Source organism: Dromiciops gliroides, chromosome 1 (assembly GCF_019393635.1).
Source record: "Dromiciops gliroides isolate mDroGli1 chromosome 1, mDroGli1.pri, whole genome shotgun sequence".
Taxonomy (NCBI): Eukaryota; Metazoa; Chordata; class Mammalia; order Microbiotheria; family Microbiotheriidae; genus Dromiciops; species Dromiciops gliroides.
Genome location: NC_057861.1, coordinates 687,892,655 through 687,915,796, shown reverse-complemented (window position 1 = coordinate 687,915,796; position 23,142 = coordinate 687,892,655). Strand labels below are relative to the sequence as shown.

The window sequence follows — 23,142 nt, the reverse complement described above, 5'->3', positions numbered from 1 at the left end:
TCCTAGCCAGAGTATGAAGAAAAGGGTATGGTTTATAAGTTAGTCATCTATTACTTAAACAAGGGTTAGACCCTTGAATTGGATCCTATACCAAGGTGACAGCTGTTATGGGAAGCATGGGGCTTGTTAAAATTAAAAATAACTTTAATGGCATAGAATCAAGCCATTATAAGAATGGCCTTCACAATTACAAAACACTGAGTTCATTCATTCACTGTGATCTATTGGACTTTTAAATTAACATATCTATTTACACAACAAAAGTTTCTGGTTACCATGGCTAACTCCTTTAAAACTAGAAGAACAAAATCATTTTTTTAAAAAAAGGAATAGTCTAAAACAACAAAATTAAAGTATCGTTAGGTCTTGAAATGCATCCCTAAAAAGGGAAGGAAACACATTTTAGTTCACCTAACTTGTATAATAATTTGAAAGAAGTTACATCAAATGCTAAAGACAATAAGAGGGACTTTTAAAATGCTATTGGTAGCAAGAAGAAAAGGAAGAGATGAGTTTACTTTGAGAAGTTGGTATAGTGTTCAAAGATCACACAGAGTAGTTGTGAATTGGGACTACCATTCTAGAAAGCAGTTTGGGATTATGGAAAGAAAGTGGCTAAAAGGTCCATACTTTGAGATTAGATTACATTGCTAGGCACATATCCCAAGTGAAGTCATCAACAAAAATAAAGTCTTTATATACATTAAAATGGTAATAGCAGCACTTTTTTGTTGGTAGCAAAGAATTGGATATAAAGTCCATGCCCATCCATTGGGGAATGACTAAACAAATTGTGGCACATGAATATAATGAGATATTACTATATTGTTAACAAGAAGCATGATACCTCTTCAAGTTCCTGGCCTGCAACTGGCAACATGGCTAAACGCACCAAGAAGGTCAGACTTGTTGGTAAATATGGAACACGTTATGGTGCATCCCTCAGAAAAATGGTGAAGAAAATTGAAATTAGCCAGCAAGCCAAGTATACCTGCTCTTTCTGTGGCAAGACCAAAATGAAGAGATGGACTGTGGGTATCTGGCATTGTGGATCCTGTATGAAAACAGTAGCTGGTGGTGCATGGACCTACAATACGACCTCTGCAGTTACAGTCAAATCCGCCATCAGAAGACTGAAGGAATTGAAAGACCAGTAAAATCTTCTCCCCATCAAATATCTGTAGCCCACTTTTGTTTTTAATAGTAAAAAAAACACCCAATAAGCATGATAAGTAAAGTGAAGCATATGTGAACTTACTGTGCAAAGCAAAAGTAAGCAGAGCCAAGAATATAATGACTACCACAATGTAAATGGATAGAACAAAATCCTCAAAAGAGATTGTTGTGGGGCAGGTAGGTGGCACAGTGAATAGAGCACCAGCCTTGGAGTCAGGAGGACCTGAGTTCAAATATGACTTCAGACACTTGACACAACCCCAATTGCCTCACCCCCCCCTCCAAAAAAATAGATTGTAAAATTATAAGGAACAGGCATAGTCATGAAAAGACATGAAAAGATACTGTCACTCTTTTGCCAAGGTGAGAGGTCCACAGGTGTGAGACAGTGCATATATTTTTAGATTTTTTCACTGTATTGTTTGCCTTTGCTGATTTTTTCCTCTCTTCCTCTTTTTTTCTTTTAAAAATGTTCTCTTTTATATGGGATGACCTAGTGAGATAGGGAATAATACTGGGAGAAATTTAGGCAATAAAAATATTAATAAGAATTTGGGAGGGGGGAGTGAGCTTAATGAACATGAGAAACATAAAGAGATACATGAAAAGCATAAGTATGGTCCTAAAGAAGGGATATAAGAAGACCTCTCTCCTTGATCTTTACAGAAGTGGGGGTCCACAGATGTGTAACATCAGATTGTGTTGATGTGTTGATTAATTCTGCTGAATGTTTTCCCCTTTTCTTTTTTTTTTTAAATGCCTTTTTAAAGGGGGTGATTGTCTGGAAAGGGGAAGAGGAGGAATAGTGAGGCGGAATCTAAGTGATGTAAAAACAAAAGGAATCAGGATTTTTTTTTTAAAGAGATGATAGTCTCAAGACAGACTGAACTCCTGTTATTTTCTCCAATAAGGAAAATAGCTCCAGTTTGAAAAGGTTAAGATAGCATGGAGAAGGCATTATAGCCAAGATAAGTGAAGAAATAGTGAGATAGTTCTCAGCCACTTTACAAGTCCAAGTCTCTGGGCCTGGCTAAATTATACCCTGAGTACCTGGTATAACTTTCTGTTAGGATTCCAGAATTATTTTCAATGATCTTTGGGATATCATTAAAAATGGTATCGGGAGGGGCAGCGAGGTGGCACAGTGGATAAAGCACTGGCCCTGGATTCAGGAGGGCCTGAGTTCAAATTTGGCCTCAGACATTTGACACTTACTAGCTGTGTGACCCTGGTAAGTCATTTAACCCTTATTGCCCCACCAAAGGAAAAAAAAAAAAGTTATCAGGGGGCCATAAGAATGAAAATAGATAACTGTCACTCTACTGTTCAAAAGGAAGGAAGAAGGTGAATTTGGGAAATTATAAATACTAATAGCTAGTACTTACATAGCCTTTTAAAGTTTGCAAATTGCATTATAGATATTATCTTCACAACAACCCTGGGAGGTAGGTGCAATTATTATCTGCATTTTATAATTGAGGAAGCTAAGGCAAACAGATGTTAAGTGGCTTGTCCAGGGTAACACGGCTAGGAAATATCTGAGGTCAGATTTGAACTCAAGTCTTCTTGACTCCAGGGGAGTTGATACTAGGAGAGAAAGGTACTATATAGGAAGTTATGTTTGAGCTGAGCTCTGAAGGAAACTAGAGAGTCTAAGAGAATTAGGGAGTACATTCTAAATAGTAGGTGGAAGTTCTAGAATGCAAAGGTATTTTTTTTTTTATTGTTAGGAAGAATTTTACTACTAGAGTTGCCTACAATGGTACGGACTACATTTGTGAAGTATTAAGATCTCCATACTTAGAGATAATTAAGGAGTCGAGGGGGTTGCCCGACAAGGATGCTGTGAAATAAAACACTGTCTTGCTTACAGTAGAGGTTGAGTTTGTTGTTATTGTTGAGTTGTTTTCGGTTGTGTCCGATTCTTTGTGACCCCTTTTGGGGTTTTCTTGGCAAAGATATTGGAGTGGTGCGCCATTTCCTTCTCCAGATCCAGATGAGGAAACTTGGGCAAATAGGGTTAAGTGACTTGCCCAGGGTCACACAGCTAGTAAGTGTCAAGTGTCTGAGGCCGGATTTGAACTCAGGTCCTCCTGAATCCAGGGCCGGTGCTTTATCCACTGCGCCACCTAGCTGCCCCACCTTCCTCATTTTATAAAGGAGATAACAGATGTAGATAGAACAGTGAAAGTCCTTGCACACTTACACAGCTAGTAGGTTTCTGTGCCAGGATTTCCACATAGGTCTTTCTGATCCTTAAGTATCTTGTCCTCTCAGGATACCTCTCCATCCTAAGATGATCTAAAGTCACATTCAAAAGAAAATTCCATTACTGAACGAGTATCCATCAACAAGCTTGCTGGACACCCTTCGTGACACTCTTTGTGACTCTTTAATTGTCACTGGTATTCGTTAACATCCTTTTGCTTCTTTCTTAACTCAACCACTTTAAAGAGGGTACAAGATGAGCCCCCTTACCCTTACTCTTCCAGGGAGATTTCAGTATTTGTTCAATCAGTCAACAGCATTTACTGCGCTTCTGCTCTTCTCATACATCAATCATCCAACACGTAGATCCCCTCCCCAACCCTAGTTCTGAACAAATGCTAACTGAATACTTGATATGTTGAGGGAGATGACATATGAAACAATTAGGAGATAATGCAAAATAGTGTTCAGGGAGCCAAAGGACCAGAACGGAGTAGGCAACAGAGTCCATTGCCCCCAAAAGGAAGGAGGATATTGGGAATTTAGAAGTGGTTTTAAGATTCCTTAGGAAAGCCATCAGGGGGTGACTTGCCAAGGAGCAGTTTCACAGACTGGAGATCTTACGTTTGGTTTTATAATCCACTGTATGGTTTTAAAAGGAAAAATATCACATTTCAATGATAATTCTTAGCTAGATATCAGATAGCTACAGTGTGTCATGCACTATGCTAGCTTGGGAATACAGTGATGAAAAATGAATGCCTATCCTCAAGGAGGAAATAAGATACAAGAGGAAGGTCAGACACACAGGCAGTGTAATAGAAAGTAGAAGAATGTATTAGGGGCAAAGGAGAGATTCACTAATTGTGCTTTAGGACAACTTGAGAGAGTGATTGCTGTCAGATTGGGCTGATTGGGGAAAACTTCATAGAGGAATTGTCTGGTCAAGGGACAGAAGATTCTAACAGGCAGAGAAAGGAGTTCATTGTAGACAAGGGATACAACAGTCTCCAAAAATGGACAGATATGGGAGATGTCTACTTAGGTTTGAATTCTTGAAAGCCAGGGGAGGTAAGGCAGTCCGTTCTAGTCCTAAGGAAAGTTGTGTACACATAGATGAACAGAGTTGGAAAAGTACACAAACTGAGGAACACGAAGTGGTTCAGTTTGACAACAGTAGAGAGTTCCCTTCTTCTCCACATAAGAGAAAACTTCTCTCTCTGTGTCCATCCATCTATCCATCTATCCATCTATCTTACTAGCTAAACAGACAGACAGACAGACAGATAGAAAGACTGTGCTTTCTCTCTTAGTCTTTAACGTTGGTCTTAGACCTGGGATTGTTAACATTTTTTTTGTTGTTCATACCTTTGGAATCTGTTGAAGTCTATACACCCTCTATCAGAATATGGTTGGGTTTTTTTGGGAGGTGAGGCAATTGGAGAATATGTTTTTAAATTTATAAAATAAAATGTATAGCATCATAAAGGAAACCAGTTTTTTCAGATATAATTATTGAGCCAGGCAAGGTGACACACACCTATCATCCTTGCTGTGGGAAGAGACTGAGGCTTGTGGATCACTCGAGTTTTGGAGGTGAGAGCTGTAGTAGGGCCAAAGCCAGGTGTCCCTACTAAGTCTGATAATGATGAGCCCTTGGACACAGGAGCCACAACTCTGCCCAAGAGGGGCAAAATGGCCCATGTTAGAAAAAAATGAGGGGCAGCTAGGTGGCACAGTGGATAGAGCACCGTCCCTGGATTCAGGAGGACCTGAGTTCAAATCCAGCCTCAGACACTTAACACTTACTAGCTGTGTGACCCTGGGCAAGTCACTTAACCCCAATTGCCTCCCTAAAATAAAAAATAGAAAAAAGAAAAGAAAAAATGAGCAGGTCAGAGATTTCTTGTCAGTCGGCAGTGGGATTGGGCCTGTGGGTAGCTCCTGCACTTGTGGCCTGGGCAAGATGAGGAGAGCCAGTCTTCCCCTACACTCCACCCCACCCCCACCCTCAAACCCCAACATAGCTTCTAAGATTTTTAAAAAATCAAAACATGGATTTTAGGTTAAACCCTTTGTCTCAGACAAACATCAGCATTACTATCCATAAAATTTATAAATAGTAACTAATATAAACAAACATAAATCTTTCATCAATGTATTGGTTGTGAGAAAGTTTATAGCCAGTCACCTCTTGTCAATGGCTATAACTTTTGACTACTTCAGAACCCCTGAACCACAGTCCAGGGCTGAGATTTATCGGAATCATAATTTAGGTCTTTAACACTAGAAAGACCAGGTGCATTGATTGATAATAATAAAATTGTTATAGTTTTATTCAGAAATCATAATTTGATCCTGTTTCTTTGCTTTATGGATAAAAAATGTACCACTTCAGTTGATGCAGCTTGGTCCTCTAAGGTATTCTTAGATTCCAGTGCTTCTAATTCTCATGAGTTTGTCTTTTCCACAGAGTTTAACTCAGTTCTCTCCAAATGTCCACCAAAACTTAAAAATGACAGCTAAGTTCTTCACAGATTCATTCCATTATGGTAACTAATTGTAGTGTCTCACAAACTTTGTCCATGACATTTAACTGCACAATCTCTTCTAGATTCTTTCTGTGTTTGTTAACTATCCGAGTCTCCTCAGGAAAGAAGTTCTCTAAGTGTTTCACAGACATACACATTCCCTGAGTAATTAAGACCCAGTTCCCAATATTCTATTCACAAAGGTGCAACAGCAACATCCAAAGTTTTTATCAAAAGGGTTATTACTTAAGCTGGGGTTCCCTCAATAAAAGTATGTTCCTGAGAAGGAACAGAGAACAGAAGGAAAGGAATGTTATGGGAGGACTGAGGACTGAGCAGAGATCACAAGATTTGGAACATGAAGAGAATGGAGTGGGGGTGAAATGGACAATGAATGATAAGCATGACTGTGCTATCTCTCTCTTCCCAGGGAGGTGTTCCTTACTTCTCAGGGACTAAGATGTTCAGTTGTTAATGGACAGTTTTGCTTTTTTTCCAGACGCCTTCAGGAAGAAGACCAGCAATTTAGAACCTCGTCTCTGCCCGCCATACCAAATCCATTTCCTGAGCTTTGCAGTCCCACCAATTCTCCTGTTCTCACAACAAGCTCTTTACCTCAGAATCAGCCAGCTAGTAAACAGGTGAGTCATTTTTGTCTCTTTTGTCTGGTGCTGATGATTATTTCTTGTGATTTAAAAAAAAATCACCATTGATTGGTTTTGATTATTATTTTGGGGAAAAGGAAAGGGAAGGACAAATTAGTATTTTTTTCTCTACACAGACATATATACATATACACATATAGTTTTTACATTGAGAAGTAGTGTGTCATCATCGATAGAGAGCAGAATTCAGCGGCAGGAAGACCTGGCTCTGAGTCCTGCCCATCCCACAAACTGGATATATGACCCAGAGCAAATCACCTAACCTCCCAGGGCTTTGGCAGCTCTCTAAAAGTATATTTTTCAGAGCAGGTAGAAAAAGGTTCTCACCAGGAGCTCCCAACACTAATGAAATCACAGGTCCAGTTTTTATAGACTATGATAATAGATTAAAATTCTTTTAAAATGTATACTTTAAAAAAAAAAATTTAGTCACCTGAAACTTCCTGTGCCTTAGGCATACTTTCTAAGACTAACCTCCATTAGTAGTGGAAATGTCCTCACAGTGATATTATTCCCTAGACCCAGTGAGAATCACAGGCTCATTAGAGAGAGAGAGAGAGAGAGAGAGAGAGAGAGAGAGAGAGAGAGAGAGAGAGAGAGAGAGAGAGAAGAAGAAGAAGAAGAAGAAGAAGAAGAAGAAGAAGAAGAAGAAGAAGAAGAAGAAGAAGAAGAAGAAGAAGAAGAAGGAGAGAGAGAGATGGTGTTTTAGGATTAAAACTGTATTAAGTACTTTACTCTATATAGATCCAGAGAGATAGATAGATAGATAGTGGTATATATAGATATGCATGTATTTATATATCTGTGTGTCTATATGGATACAAGTACACAGCTATACATACATGTTTATATACATATATGAAATATGATTACTTCTGTGGGATTTGGATTTGATATTTGATAAAAAACATAAATTAATTTACTTTATTAACTTCTTATATTTATTTTATTGACTTCTGAAAATACCAATTGTATTTATGGATAAAAGAGTTGCTATTTTAGAGATATATCTTAACAAAAGGATCATATTCTATCAATACTTGTCACTCTGTCTTAGAGAGTTATTTTAAACATAAATGAGGACACACACGTACATACAAGTGTTTATGTGTGTATGTCCTTTTGTAACTGCAAAATACTACATAAATGAGAGCAAAGATATGTTTCTTTTACATATATATATAATGAGGGGGAGAGGGCTGTATGAATGTATGTGTACAACATATACACACTCTGATGTGTACTTTTTAGTTTACTTCTACTCTCAAGAAAAAAGGGCAGTGTTATATAGTGGAAAGAAAGGTCGAGGTCTCGGCTAGCCTGGGGCTCATGAGATGTGAGGTTTTGGATTTTCTAATTCTCAGTTTTTTCATCTTCAGGATGAATTATAGTATCTACACTCTAGGATGAATTATAGTATCAGGGAATTATAGTATCTACACTCCAGCCCCACTCCCCTTTCCTGGCTTATTCTGAGGCTTTAATGAGATAAATGCATATAGAGTGCTTTACCAATCTTAAAGCACCATGTAAATATCTACTGTTTTATTACTATTGTCATTGTCTATCTACCATTATTTTCTGTGTCACCTTGGATTTGTGTCACCTTTAATCTCTTGGAGACTCAGTTTCCTTTCTTATCAGGTTGAGACAATCATCCCTACCCTGTCTACCTCTCAAACCTGTTTTGAGGCTACAATGAATAAATAAATATGCAAACACCTTTTTAGAAATTGAACTTAGACCACAATAAAAGAGATAATTATTAATTTGAAAGAAAATTAGATTATATTTCTGTAGCACCATATGGAGCAATTAAGAATTTAGAATGCTTATTCTCACTAGATCTTGTTACCATATCTCCTGGCAAACTGTTTAATTTCAAAGGTCGTTCTCTGGCAACCTCAACTATCTAAAACATAGCCAAAAACTAGGAACTAAGCATAAAATGTTTCTGATTAACTTCAGCTGAGGAAACAAAGTCCACTCTTGTGCACCTTACTCTTATAAGGTACTCTTGAGGCCTTAATTCAAAGCTGGTTGACAACTCTTGTCATCTTCTGTTATTTGGATTCCCAGACCACAGGAGATGAGAAGTAGCTCATTTAGTGGAAAGGGCTGACTCCTAGTCTATGAAAGTCTTCAGGATGAGATTGGATAACCTTTTTTTGGGAGGAATGATGGAAGTTTGGGGACTCTTTTTTTTTTTTTTTGGTGAGGCAATTGGGGTTAAGTGACTTGCCTAGGGTCACACAGCTAGTAACTGTTAAGTGTCTGAGGCCGGATTTGAACTCAGGCCCTCCTGACTCCAGGGCCAGTGCTCTATCCACTGTGTCACCTAGCTGTCCCCGGGGGGCTCTTTTTTTTTTTTTTTTTTTTTTTTTTGGTTTATGAGTTAGATTAAGTGGCAACTGAGGGTCCTATTCAGTTCTAAAACTCTGTTTTTGTGATTGACTCCATTTCATTCATCTTAAAAATATACAGAACTGGGGGCGGCTAGGTGGCGCAGTGGATAAGGCACCGGCCCTGGATTCAGGAGTACCTGAGTTCAAGTCCGGCCTCAGACACTTGACACTTAACTAGCTGCATGACCCTGGGCAAGTCACTTAACCCCCATTGCCCCGCAAAAAAAAAAAAATATACAGAACTGGGGGGCATGTGGGTGGCACAGTGGATAAAGCACTGGCCCTGGATTCAGGAGGACCTGAGTTCAAATCCAGCCTCAGACACTTGACACTAGCTGTGTGACCCTGGGCAAGTCACTTAACCCTCATTGCCCTGCAAAAAAATAAATAAATACAGGACCCCCTAGCCTCTAAAATGCTAGCTAAGTATTGTGCTACTGTAATTTCCTTTGCATCTCAATTTGGAAATTCACATTTCTTGCCAAAGAATCCACCCAGAGAATGTGATAGAAGAGGCTGATATTAGGCAGTTATAGAAAAACAAAAAATGAGGAAGATGTCAGCTAATCTAAGAATGAAAGGGGAGTGGGGAAGTCATTCTTATAATAAAATTATCATTATAAATTATAATAATAAAAATAAAAATTTAGTTGATAAATTTAATATTTAATGTAAAGCAAGTATGTTGGGGAATGGGAGTGGTATTTGTGTTCTTTAACTCCACTAAAGTCATTCTCACAGTAGCATAGAGGTGACCCAAACTTGTCAAAGTTCATGTCAACTAAGTACAGGCCCTGCCAGGTCTTACCAAACTGGAAAAAAATATATCAATAAAACAAAAAACCAGTTGGAAAGGCTTTGAACATGGGTCTGGCATTGGACTATGCATGAGTGTGTGGTATATTGGAAAGTTATCAGATTTGGATTCAGAGGATTTGGGTTACTTGGGTTCAAATCATCTACAATTCCTCACTCTCATCCCACTCTAATCCAGTCCTTTACTAAAACTTGCCACTTCCATCCTTCACTTAGACTGTGAGAGTTCCTTGAGAGTAGATACTCTGGGCCTCTCTTTGTATTTGCAGTACTTCACACGAAGGCACTTGCTAAATGTTGGTTGTCTTTGACTTCTTCTCTCTTATTTGTTTTTTATTTTTATTTTATTTTATTATTTTTTTGTGTGAGGAAATGAGGGTTAAGTGACTTGCCCAGGGTCACACAGCTAGTAAGTGTCAATATCTGAGGTCAGACTTAAACTCAGGTCCTCCTGAATCCAGGACCTGAATCCACCACCTAGCTGTCCCCTTCTCCTTTCTTATTTGTGTCCCCTTCTCTTCAGTTAGTCAGTAATTATCCTAGGTCACACTTTCATTACCTCTTAGCTACATCATGGTAACAGCCTTCGAGGTGGTCAAGGTGGTCGTGCTACCTTAAGTCTCTTCCCACTCTGATCCATCATCTGATTAGCTGCCAATGTCATATTCCTAACCATGTTATTATGCTGCCCATATATTCCAGTGGTTCCCTGTTTCCCTAGGATCAAAACTCCTCTTGATTAGCATTTAAACAACCTGACACCTTTCTACCTTTCTAGTCTTCTTAGTTTCTGCTCCTCTCCACATACTTTATAATTTATCCAGGTTGGCCTGCTTACTCTTCCTCACATAGAACACTCCATCTCTCTTCTCCACAAATTTACACTGGCTCTTTTCCATATCTGTAATGCTCTCCTTTCCAACCTCCAACTTTAAAGACCCCATGGCTTCATTTAAGACTTAGTTCCAGTGCCATCTTCTCTAGGAATCCTTTCCTGGACTTCCCAGCTGCTAGTACCATCCCTTCTTTGTTGGGCATTAATTCTGTATTTTATTTTATATATTCTGATTTGTATCCCCCATTGGAATGTAAGCTCCTTGCTATGAAGTAGTCCAGCTATTCAGGAAAGTGGTGTGCAACTGTGCCCCTCAAAATAACTAAACTGTGGTTATCTTTTGACCCAGTAATACCATTACAAGGTGTACACCCCAAAAGTATCACAGGAAGAAGAAAATGGACCCGTATGTACAAAAGTACTGATAGCAGATCTTTTATAGAGGCAAAGAACTTGAAACTGAAAGGATGCCCAATGAATTGGGGAATGGCTAAAGACATTATGGTATTTATTTATTTGTTTGTTTGTTTGTTTATTTATTTATTTATCTATTTATCTAGCTATTTAGCTATTTATTTAGCTATTTACTTATTTTATTTATTTATTTATTTTTAGTGAGGCAATTGGGGTTAAGTCACTTGCCCAGGGTCACACAGCTAGTAAATGTTAAGTGTCTGAGGCTGGATTTGAACTCAGGTACTCCTGACTCCAGGGCCAGTGTTCCATCCACTGCACCACCTAGCTGCCCCAGACATTATGGTATTTAAATGTAATAGAACACTATTGTGCTATAAGAAATAATAAAGAAGAATGTTTCAGAAAAAAACATGGGAAGACTTTTATAAACTGATGCAGAGTTATATGATCCAAACCAAAACAAGTTATACAGCAATAACAATATGATAAAGACAAACAACTTTGCAAGGCTTAAGAAATCTGATCAACAGTTACCCACCATAATTCCAGAGGAACTCGTGAAGAAAAATACCACCTACTTTCTAACAAAGACAGGATATAGTTTGAGATATAAAATGTATATGGATGTGGCCGATATGGGGATTTGTTTTGCTTTACTGCATATTTGTTACACAGGTTTTTTTGTTTTGTTTTCGTTTGTTTTGATTTGGTTTTTTTGCTGTGGGAAGTGAAGGAAAGGGAAAAACCGAAATATTTGTTAATTGGAGAAAACAATTATTTTTAAAAAATGTGAAGTATTTTTTCTTTGTATCCTCAAAGCACAGTATAGTTCCTGGCACATAGTAAACACATTAGCACCATGCTTAACACATAGTAAGCTCTAATTAAATGCTTATGGACTGATTGATTGATTATTCCTGAGGCCAAACTCGATCACTAAGAAGCGTTTCTTAAGTCCTCACTATATGTCATGTACACCGATAAGTACTCCAGATAGAAAGAAGGGGCAAAAAATGACTTTAGTCTTCAAGAAGTTTCTGTTCTGATGGAGTGACAGTTTGTAAAAAATTAAGTACATCTAAGACCCACAGAGCAGATGGAAAGTCATCTTAGAGGGAAAAGTGATAACAATGGAGGAGTTTAACCTGAAGTTGAGAGCCATGTTTTAAAGTTTGAAGTAGCTGCTGAGCTGTAAGCTAGTTTGGATCACAGATAGAATACTCTTCTATTTTGGCTGGCAAATCCCTGGAGAAAAAGCATAGCAGCCTGTAGGAAGCTGCCCCTGTCCAAGCATTCGACTGAACCGTTTTACACAAAACCTATTTTTGGTGAAGAGCTGAGATAATGTTATCGGGGCAGCCTGGATTGTAGCCCCAGCTCTTCTATGAAGAATTGAGCTATGTGACCTTGGGAAAGTGATTGGCAACCCCCCCCACCCCAAACCGCACCTCAGTTTCCTTATCTGTAAAATGAGGTGATTGGAATGACTGGATGGTCTTCAAGGGCCCATTTAGCTCTCACACAATGATGAACTCCCTTGAAATGGTAAATGTTCATTTATTACGGATGTTAGATGGTCTCCTGCCTATTTCCCACTCCTGACATGCAGCATTTCCAGCCCCTAGCATGCTTTCTCTCATTGGTGTATTCTTCAAGTGAACAGATTTCCTGCTGATTTGTTCTCTAAATAGGAAAATGAAATGCTGTCTGTCCAGAACTGTATTTGAGACATTTTTAATGAATTAAACCTTCCCATGAAAGGGGAAACAATACCTAGTTACATTTCTATTTATCTCTCTTTTTTGGTCTTCAAAATTTAGTTTAAACTCTTACCTCTGCTATTAATGTATATTTTGCTTTTCTTAATCAAATGTTAAGGAGTTCTTAATTTTTTTCCCCTAGAATAAGGACGACGTACAAATTGTTTAACTTCAACTACTGGGAAATCAGTCTTTCATTCCTACCCTCTGCCCTTCCCTAGCTTTTCTCACTGTCCACTATGACATTCTTTACCACCTAAAACCAGTATCCACAAAGTTCCCCATGTTCCACAGGGCCTGAGCAGTGCTCTCTGTTTTTGCCAAGCTAATTGTGGCCCTAGGTTACCAAGCTCTTTAGGAGATGGGAATTCCCTGTTATTATTCACCTGTCTACAAATATTTCTCCCATTCTTAGTCCCTTTCCCACAGAGAAGGTAACATCACCATTTGAGGACATTATCAAAACTGGGAGGCCAAAGTGTTTCTTGTCAGGGAGCCAGAGTTGGCTTTGCTTCCTGACTTTGTCACATGCCCCAGCTACATCTGGGATTTCTACCTCCCCAGTGACCTTCTGTTTTCAATAAGTATACAGACGAGCTGTCTATGGTTGTGTCACTTAAGTTGTTTACAAAGTTCCTCATCCCAAAATAAGGCCATTAAAATATTATCTAGACCTCCAGGCCATTAGAAGAAAAAAAAAGAAAACACATGCTCTCTTATTTTGGAAGCAGGTTGGTGAGAACCAGGAATTTTGTCTCTTAAAGCTGCACATGAGATCATTAGTTGGGGGGGAGTCTGGGAACCCACTCTGTTTCTAAGAGAAGGATGGGTTCTGTAAACCGAAAGCTAATTGTGAGGGGCCACATTTTTTTTTATTTGGTTTTGGGAAGAGCTGAACATCCCACTCTGACTTTTGTTGTTGTCTATAAAGTGTGAGTCTCCTTTAATGGAAGGTTAACTTTGTCTCCTTGATACCAGAGGTCATGATTGCATTTCCTCCTCTAAGCAATTCTAAATACTGAGCTAAGGCCTTTAAATTTATAATAATGATATAAGATTTTAACATGTAAAAGACTTTGGGCTCCATTGTTTTCTCCTTGCTCTAGGGAAAAAAAGTAATCCGATGCTCTTGTTTCCTTTTAGTCAGGGTCAGAAGATACACAACTTTCTGGAGCCAGACAGAGGCCAGGGTAGAATTCAAGAATAGCATAAAGAAATAGGTGAATTATAGCTGGTGTATTGTGTCTACATAAAGACACCTTGTCAACCGGGAAGAATTTAATGGACCAAAGAAAGGAGTAATACCTGTTTGAGAAGGAAATTGTGGAAGATGAGGAAACCAGAAGCCTCTCAATTTGTCTAGGAGTTTGTTTTCCATACTTCATTATTATGCACTAAGAAAGTTCAAGAAATAACTTTATGAGAAGAGCATAGGAATAAAAATGAATGACCATTTAATTTAATCAAACTCTGTTAAAGGGGAAAAAACGTTCTTTGAGTTATGTGTAGCACAAAGAAAATGAGTAAAAGGTATTCTGAAAGTGACTGAAGAAATGGTTCTCTGGCTCTTCTCTGAGCTTTTTCAAAATTTGCTTTCCTGATTCTTAGAAGTAACTACAGTGGTGCTCTAAACTTAAGATAGTGTCAAAGGACAACTGGCTGACTAGGAAAATAGGACAGAGTCTTCACAAATTATAAAATGTTTGAAGAAGTAGCAGTGTTGTTCACTTTCACTGGTACTTGTTGATTCATTCCATTAGAATGCCAGCTCTTTGCTGGAGGGATTGTTTCATTTTTTTATATTTATACCTCCAGTATTTAGCATATAGTAGACACTTAATAAATGTTTGCTAACCAATCGGCAATAACTCATTTGAAGAGTTCTCTAGGGAAAGCCTATTTAGATAAGCAATAGGAAATCGATGCAGCAAAAATGAGTTGCTCTAATTTTTTAATGACGAAATTGAATCTCAAGAGAGGATTAAAGCGGGAATAATAACTGATTTTACTTAATATAACAAGGAATTCTGGTCTTTTATCCCCGTAGTCACAGTTTCAGACTAGAAGAAATCTCAGAGAACTACCTTCATTACAAAGAGGGGAAAGGTGACATTTGTCAAGCCTGACTCTCAGTTCCCGGACATCTCAATGTTCAGAATGACATCATGAACACACACTGTGGGCAAAGAGCCTTCCCTTTTGTAGAATTAATCATTGTTAGAAGAGGTTAGACAACTTTTTTTCTGCACATCAGCATCCTTACAACTTAAGGGTTTTTTTTATTTTTAATTTGATGAGTCCAGAAAGATTTCATCAGTATGAATCTATCTCAGAAGTCCTTGATCAACAAATTAGGAATGATCAATTTGATGTGTTAAGAACATTGTTGTTCAGTCATTTCAGACTCTTTGTGAGTCCATTTGGGGTTATCTTGGCAAAGATACTGTTTTGTCGTTTAGTTCTCCGGCTCATTTTACAGATGAGGAAACTGAGGCAAACAGGTTAAGTGACTTGCCCAGGCTCACACACTTAGTAAATGTCACATTTGAACTCAGGAAGATGAGCCTTCCTGACTTCAGGCCCGGTGCTCTAATTACTGCTCCAATTAGCTGCTCTTTAGAAACATTAGGGCTATTGCTTTGAGTTCTTGGTTGAGAATATAAAAGTTCCCAATTGCCCCTATTTTGGAACACCTGGCAAAGCTTAATCTAGGGATATTTCTGTAACTCCTCCTACAGCTCGGCCCTCCCTGCTATTTCCCACCATCAAACCTTATATATATTTTTTAAACGGGGCAATGGGGGTTAAGTGACTTGCCCAGGGTCACACAGCTAGTAAGTGTCAAGTGTCTGAGGCCGGATTTGAACTCAGGTACTCCTGAATCCAGGGCCGGTGCTTTATCCACTGCGCCACCTAGCCGCCCTGCATCAAGCCTTATAACAACCCCCTTCTTCCCTTCCTCCCTGGGCATCCTTTTCCAAATAGGGTAGTGTGTTATTCCCAATTGCAATTCCTTGACCTTGAATAAATGCCTTTATTTACTGATCACCAAGTTGGTCTGAGTTTTTTCAGGTTGACACTATCTAATAAATAAAGTTTTCTTTTTTAAAAAAAATTAATTTGCCAACACTTAAGTCTCTACTAACTATTTGACAGTTCTAGGCCCTTGAGCTACAAAGGCAAAAATGAAAAACAGTTCTTGCCCTCAAGATTTCATTCTTTTTGAGGTTGGAGGTACTTTGAGGTGAGAGGGAGCTGGGATTTCCTAGGAGGATTCCAAGGGACTTCAAGTAAGCACTGATAGATGAGCTAAATTTAAGACAGAAAGGTGGAGTAGGTAAACCACCAGCTGGTCAGTTTGCCTGCAGTGTAGACCATGTGAAGGGCTATGGTACAGCCTCTCCAAAGCTTCTATCTGCATTGTTGACTATTCTTTTCCATGTGAGGTTTGCTAAGCTCCCTCCTCCTTCAAAACAAAAAGACTTGAACAATGGTTTCCTCAAGTTGCATTCTTGGTGTTGTGCTTTGAGATCAGTAAGGAGGCATTTTGGAGCCACATAAACCTTTGCTTTTTAGGTAGACTTAATTTTTTTTTTTAGTGAGGCAATTGGGGTTAAGTGACTTGCCCAGGGTCACAGAGCTAGTAAGTGTTAAGTGGCTGAGGTCAGATTTGAACTCAGGTACTCCTGATTCCAGGGCTGGTGCTCTATCCACTGCGCCACCTAGCTGCCCCTAGACTTAATTTTTTAAAAACCTTATTTTTATTGATGTCAATACTTCTTAATTCCAGTACCCCACCTCTGCTTAGAGGGCAGGGAGGGAGGTTTTATAACTTTTCTCAGGGACCAAGCTTGTTCAATATAATTAGTGTTCAGATTTGTTTTCTTTTGTTCTTACCTTTTACATTACTGTAGTCATCATATATATTGTTTTTCTGTTTCCGCTTACTTCATGCTGCATCAGCTCCCATGTTTTCCCTTATTTTATCATATTCTTAGTCTCTCAAAGTAGTACATCCTATTATATTCACGCATCACAATTTGCTTAACCCTTCTAGTACATTGGCTGCTCCTTTTGTTTAACAGTGGGACTGGCCTTCTCCAACACTGACTCATCTGGGAAGACTTTTGATAGCTGTTTGGAGAATGGATGGGGAGAGGAGAGACCAATTGGAGGAGGATATTACAGTAATTCCATCAAGAAATGTTGAGGGGCCTGAACTAGTATAATGCTTGTGAGTGAAAGGAAGGGGGCAGATACAAAAAATGTCTTAGAGGTAGACTCAATGTAACTTGACAGTGGATTGGATATGGGAGGTCCAGGAGGAATGAAGATTAACAAGGAAAGGATTGACTTCAAAGTTGTCAATTTGAATGACTGGATAAACTGACTGGTTCCAGGAAGGGTGGAAGTTTCCAGCAGAAATTAGAAAGTTCAGAGGGATGGGTTTTAGAAGAAACATAATGACTTACATTTGGTACATTTTGATTTTAAGTTGGGACATTTAGGTAGAGATATCCAGCAAGCAGTTGGTGACATTGGATTGGTTTGGAGAGAAATTAGAATTGGATTTATAGCCTCTGAGAGTCATCCGTCAAGAGATATTTGAAGTAGGACTAGTAGTGGATCACCATCCAGCATGGTATAGTTTAGGGATTATTGGATTTGAAGGAAGAAAATATAGGTTTAAATCCCGGCCCTGCTTCTTACTAGTTCTATCAAATGAAATTATATTTTTAAGTGCTGAGCACAGTTACTGGCACATAGTAGGTGCTATATAAATCCTTATTCCTTTCTCCTTCCTTCAGAGTAGGGATTGTTTCATTCATTGTATATATGTCCAGCATCTAGTGCAGTACATGCCATATAATAGGCTCCTGACAAATGCTTTTTGATTGATCTATTGTTTTGGTCAAGTCAAGATTTATTAAATGGGGGCAGCTAGGGGGAGCAGTGGATAGAGTAGCGGCCTTGGAGTCAGGAAGACCTGAGTTCAAATCTGGACTCAAACACTTAACACTTACTAGCTGTGTGACCTTGGGCAAGTCACTTAACCCTCATTGCCCAACCAGGGAAAAAAATTTATTAAATGCCTACTATGTGCCAGGAAACATGCTAAATTCTGGGGAATACAAGGAAGGCAAAAAAAGTTCTTGCCCTCAAGAAGACAACATGTTAACAACTATGTACACCTAAGATTAGATAGATAGATAGATAAAATATTGGAGACAGTCTCAGAGGTAAGGCAGGATAGGGACCAATCTCTTGCAGAAGGTAGGATTTCCTGGCCTCTTGTACCACTAGGGCCTTCCTAAGGGACTTAGCCTCTCTGGGCCTCAATTTCCCCATATGTAAAAAGAAGGTATTGAACTAGATAACTAAATAGAAAATCCCTTTCATCTCTAGATCTGTGATCCTATTATCTAGTGTGAGGCACCTATATTTTAGGAACTTCCTGGACTTTGGGGAACCATGCTGAAAGACTACAGTTGTGTGTCCTATAACAAATTTGCAACCATTCAAGAACAGCATTTTTGGCCTTTGGGTATGAGGCAGTTATTGAACAGGCCACTTACGATAAATATCTCAGAAAGCCTGCAAACAGCGTTTAATACTTTGTTTATCCATTCAAAAGCCCCAGTTGAGAGAGCAAATGCAGTGTTAGAAGGTTAATATTGCAGATGTTAGAGGAAAGAGGTTTTGGATGGCAAGAGGAAATGTTTTAACTAAAGTGATAACAGCTGGTTGGGACAAAAGATAATATTTATATACTGATAATATCGAATGGAGCTGTTACTGTCTTATTTTGTTTGGATTAGAAATGGGGAAAAACACCTTTATTCTTGGTCTTCAACAACCTTCATTTTGAATTTAGAAGTAAAAGAGATGAGTTTCATTTTGATGTCTGGTTTTCGCTAGGTTGGAAACTGAAGACTGTTTAAGTTACTTAAATCTATCTTTAAGGAAGAATGGAGCAAGGATTTTGTTACCTCATTTGATCCTTACAACAACTCTGTGAAGGAAGTACCATTATTTATTCCCATTTTACAGATGAGTAAACTTAGGCTGAGAGAGGTTAAGTGATTTACCTTGGGTCACACACCTATTAAGTGCCTTGGCCTTGAATGTTTTGTTTCTTTGTATTCATTTAATCTGCAGGAATGTAAAAAATATGTGTGTGTGCATGCATAGTGTGTGTATATGTATATATAATATCTATATCTCATATATATACACATAGAACATGTGCATATATTACATATGTATACATATATATGTATGCATATATGTATATATACACTAATTGCTTTTATTAATACATTACCTTCATTTCCAGATAGCACTCCCTTCCCTCTCCTCCCCTACCTAGAGAGCCACCTCTTGTAACAAAGAAGAAAAAAGAGAAGGAAAAAAAGTACTTCTACAAAACTAACCAACACTGTCTGACAGTGAATGGAGTATTCCATACCCATAGTCCCACACCCTTGTAAAGAGGGGAGAGGTGCATCTTTCCATCTCTTCTTCTGGGTCAGGGTTGTTTGTTTTAATTATGCAGTATTCACTCTGCAATGGGGAGGAAAGGACTTTATTTGGCCCAGTTGGTAAGGGTGTTCTTGGAGTTAAATACTTCAGGGACAAAAAATCTAGTTTTTCTTGCAGAATAACAGGAAGTAGATGAGGTTTTGCTTGGTCTTACTTAGTATTTGTCTGAGGGTAGCAGACCATGACTTGTCAAGGCCCCTGGCAACAATTCCTTTATTGGTTCACTGCCCCTAATCCTAAAACCATTATGAGGTGACATCATACAACAGTAAACCCCTATGAGAAACAGATTTGATTTGGAAAAATGAGCATGGGGCTGAGCATTGGGCCACTGATTAACTCTGTGACCTTGGACAATTCACCTAAACTCTCTGACTTCAATTTCAGACGACGAGGGTGGACTAGTTATTTGATCTCTGAGGCCCATCCATGTCAGAAATTCTGTTTGTAGCTTCTGGGCATTTAATGAGACCCTACTACATTTTGGCATAGAAGTAATCCTAGATTCTTGAAAGCAATTCCAGGGAAGTTTGAGATTTGGTGGGTCTTAAAGGTTTGGAGAATCCATCTTGTGATAGATAGACTATTGGCCATCTGAGCACCGGCCTAGGCAAATTGGAAAAGTCTCATCCGGTGGGTCACCAGGTGACTATTTAGGGCACAGCAAAAACTCATGAAGATGGGCAGCTAGGTGGTGCAGTGGATAAAGCCCTGGCCCTGGATTCAGGAGGACCAGAGTTCAAATCCAACCTCAGACACTTGACACTTACTAGCTGTGTGACCCTGGGCAAGTCACTTAACCCTCATTGCACCCCCCCCCCTAAAAAAAAAAACACCACCCACCTCATGAAGACTTCTAAATTATAGAAGGGTAGTGATTATATTGGTGAAGGGAGTGTCCACAGTGATGAAATCCTAAGCCTTGAAATACAGATGTGTATTGTGGGTAAGGTCATCTCTCTCTGTTGGAGCCTATAGTAAAACTTCATCTATATGCTGGCCAATGTTGCACTGCTTCCCATGTCAGATTATAAGATTCATAAGAAAGATTAAAAATAGAGCCAGTACTTGCTGAGTGGTCTAGGTTTTTTAAAGATCAGGACAGATTGCTATCCTCTGCCTTTCTTTCTCAGGTCAGGGCCTGCCAGACTTGTTCTAACATATCTACAACTTCAACTAGCCTCGCTTTCACCCAGCAAGATGACAAATTCTTGACAAATCCTGCCCATTGTTGATGTCTTCGGGCTGGTATTCCAGAAACATTGAGTGAGCTTGTAGCTTTAATAGGCTGATGTGGCATAGATGGAGCCCACTTCTGACATACTGGCTGTAGGACTATGGTCAAGTTACTTTGCCTTTTAGTTTCCTAGCAACTTCCTAAATTACAGAGGAGTTGATGATCTGTCTGTTGGCTCATTTCCTATTGTCTACAAGCATGCCTGTCTCTCCAGTCCAGAAAAGCCCTTGCTTGATGCTTCCATCCTTGATAATTGTCCTATATCTCATTTGCCCTTTGAGTGTGTATCAGGGAAGGAAATTTCCGTACCAGGAGTTCCTCACTGAAATTGCAGGTTTATATTTGAAAAGATAATAACATCCAAGGCAAGTGTATTCCTTCCACTGGTATAGATTGAAATCTCTCCACATTTTCTCATCTTGTGTCTTTCTTGGCCTTATTTTTTGTAAATTCTCCCTAGAGGATCCACTCAATATTCTGGAAGTCTTCCGCTTAAGTTCTTTAAATATTTTGGAGCTATAAGGATGATACTTGGGCTATTATTTTTCACTTTCACTATGTAAAGTCTAGGAATGATGATCTTGAAGTGCAGTTAAAATATGGAATTTCGGGGCGGCTAGGTGGCGCAGTGGATAGAGCACCGGCCCTGGAGTCAGGAGTACCTGGGTTCAAATCTGGCCTCAGACACTTAACACTTACTAGCTGTGTGACCCTGGGCAAGTCACTTAACCCCAATTGCCTCACTAAAAAAATAAAATAAAATAAAATATGGAATTTCATGAATATATGTTTCTGTTCAAGATTCTTGTGATAATTAATTAACTCAGAGGGCTGTCCATCCAACTGCACATCATGATGGCCTATGTATATTTTTCATTGTGGATGATTGGGCCAATATTAATTTATGATTAATTTAATTCAGAATGCTTTACGGTATTCTGGGAAGTAATAGTTATTTTAGCTACGTGCACAATAGTATTTGCTAAATAGTAAGAAATTTCTAGTATTTGCTGAACGTTGATGTAGGAGTACTAGGATGAAATCAGACACTCAGTTTTTGACCGTTGCTTGAGTCCAGTTCTTTAAAGATTCATAAGAGTGTGTATGTACACATGCATATACACATATGTAAATGGGTGCTGTTCTTGTTATTATTGTTAGGATAGAAGCTCCTTGGGTTTAGGGGCTGTTTCTTTTTTATCTTAGAATCTGTGGCACCTAGCACATTGCCTGGCATATAATAATAGTTGCTTAATACATTTTTGTTGATTGATTTGCAAAAGTTTTGTTCTAATTGCCCATTGGGGGGAAGTACTTGGTACTTTGAAGACAATGATTTTGCCTCTTCAGGTATTTTATTTCTTCTAATAAGACAAAATATAAATTAGTTGTTTAACAAAAAATTATTAAGGGCCTACTATGTGCCAGACACTGCTAAGCCCTGGGGATGCCAAAAGAGGCAAAACTTTGTAACTATCTAGTGGGGGAGGCAATAAGCAAATATGTACACACTGTATACAGAATAAATAGGAAATAATTAATAGAGGGACAGTACTAGAATTAAGAGGGGTCCGGAAAGATTTCCTATAGAAGATGGAGTTTTAGTTGGGACTTAAAGGAAGTCAGGCAAGGCAATAGATGAAGATGTCCCCATGCATGGGGAACAGCCAGAGAAAATACCTGGAATAAAGAGATGGAATGTTTTGTTCCAGGATATCACTGGATTGAAGAGTACATAGTAGGGGAAATAAGGAGGAAGAGGATGCTAGGTTATGAAGGAGCAGCTAGGTAGAACTATGGATAGAGTGCTATGACTGGAGTCAGGAAGGCCTTAGACACTTACTAGCTGTATGACCCTGGGCAAGTCACTTGACCCAGTTTGTCTGTTTCCTCAGCTGTAAAATGAGCTGGAGAAGGAAATGGCAAACCACTGCAGTATCTTTGCCAAGAAACCCCCAAATGGGGTCACGAAGAGTTGAACAGAACTGAAATAATGGAGCAAACACAAAAGTTATGAAGGGCTATTAATGCCAGAGGATTTTGTATTTCATCCTGGAGGTGATTAGAAGCCAATGGAGTTTAATGAGTAGGGGAAGCAATGTAGTGAGACCTAGACTTTTTGAAAATCACTTTGGGGGCAGCTAGGTGGCGCAGTGGATAAAGCACCAGCTCTGGATTCAGGAGGACCTGAGTTCAAATGTGACCTCAGACACTTGACACTTACTAGCTGTGTGGCCCTGGGCAAATCACTTAACCCCAATTGCCTCGCCACCCCCCCCAAAAAAAAATCAGAACTGGAAGGTGCTTGCTATGGACATTGATGGGGGGCTCAAAGTTCTTCCCCACTCTTTTAAAAAATAATTTTTTTTAAGTCACATTCATTTCTGAATATGCTCTTGTTGGTCAATTTCTTAGCCTGACTTTCTCCAGAGCCCTGGGAGAACATCACTTACCAAGTAGGTCCTAAGACTGGAATTCAAATAAAGTGAGTATCCTGTCTGAAAGGAAAAGAAATTTCTTAGTGCACCAAGATAGGAGTAGCCTCAGCT

At 38.9% G+C, this 23,142-nt stretch overlaps 2 protein-coding genes across 4 annotated transcripts in view; both read left to right on the top strand.

Moving 5' to 3' along the window:
• GRB10 (growth factor receptor bound protein 10) overlaps positions 1–23,142 on the top strand; it is a 278,346-nt gene that overhangs the window by 178,256 nt on the left and 76,948 nt on the right. For all 3 annotated transcript variants that reach the window (XM_043971116.1, XM_043971134.1, XM_043971125.1), the window contains one exon: positions 6,415–6,556. In XM_043971116.1, the coding sequence (XP_043827051.1) occupies positions 6,415–6,556 (142 nt within the window). The remainder of the gene's footprint in view (positions 1–6,414; positions 6,557–23,142) is intronic.
• Positions 879–1,157, top strand: LOC122731197 (60S ribosomal protein L37a-like). The gene has a single exon (XM_043971154.1). It carries the CDS (start codon positions 879–881, stop codon positions 1,155–1,157), a length of 279 nt encoding a protein of 92 aa, XP_043827089.1.

Excerpts from the sequence above, each read along its gene's own strand:
- LOC122731197 (XM_043971154.1), top strand. The coding sequence starts at position 879 with ATGGCTAAACGCACCAAGAAGGTCAGACTTGTTGGTAAATATGGAACA.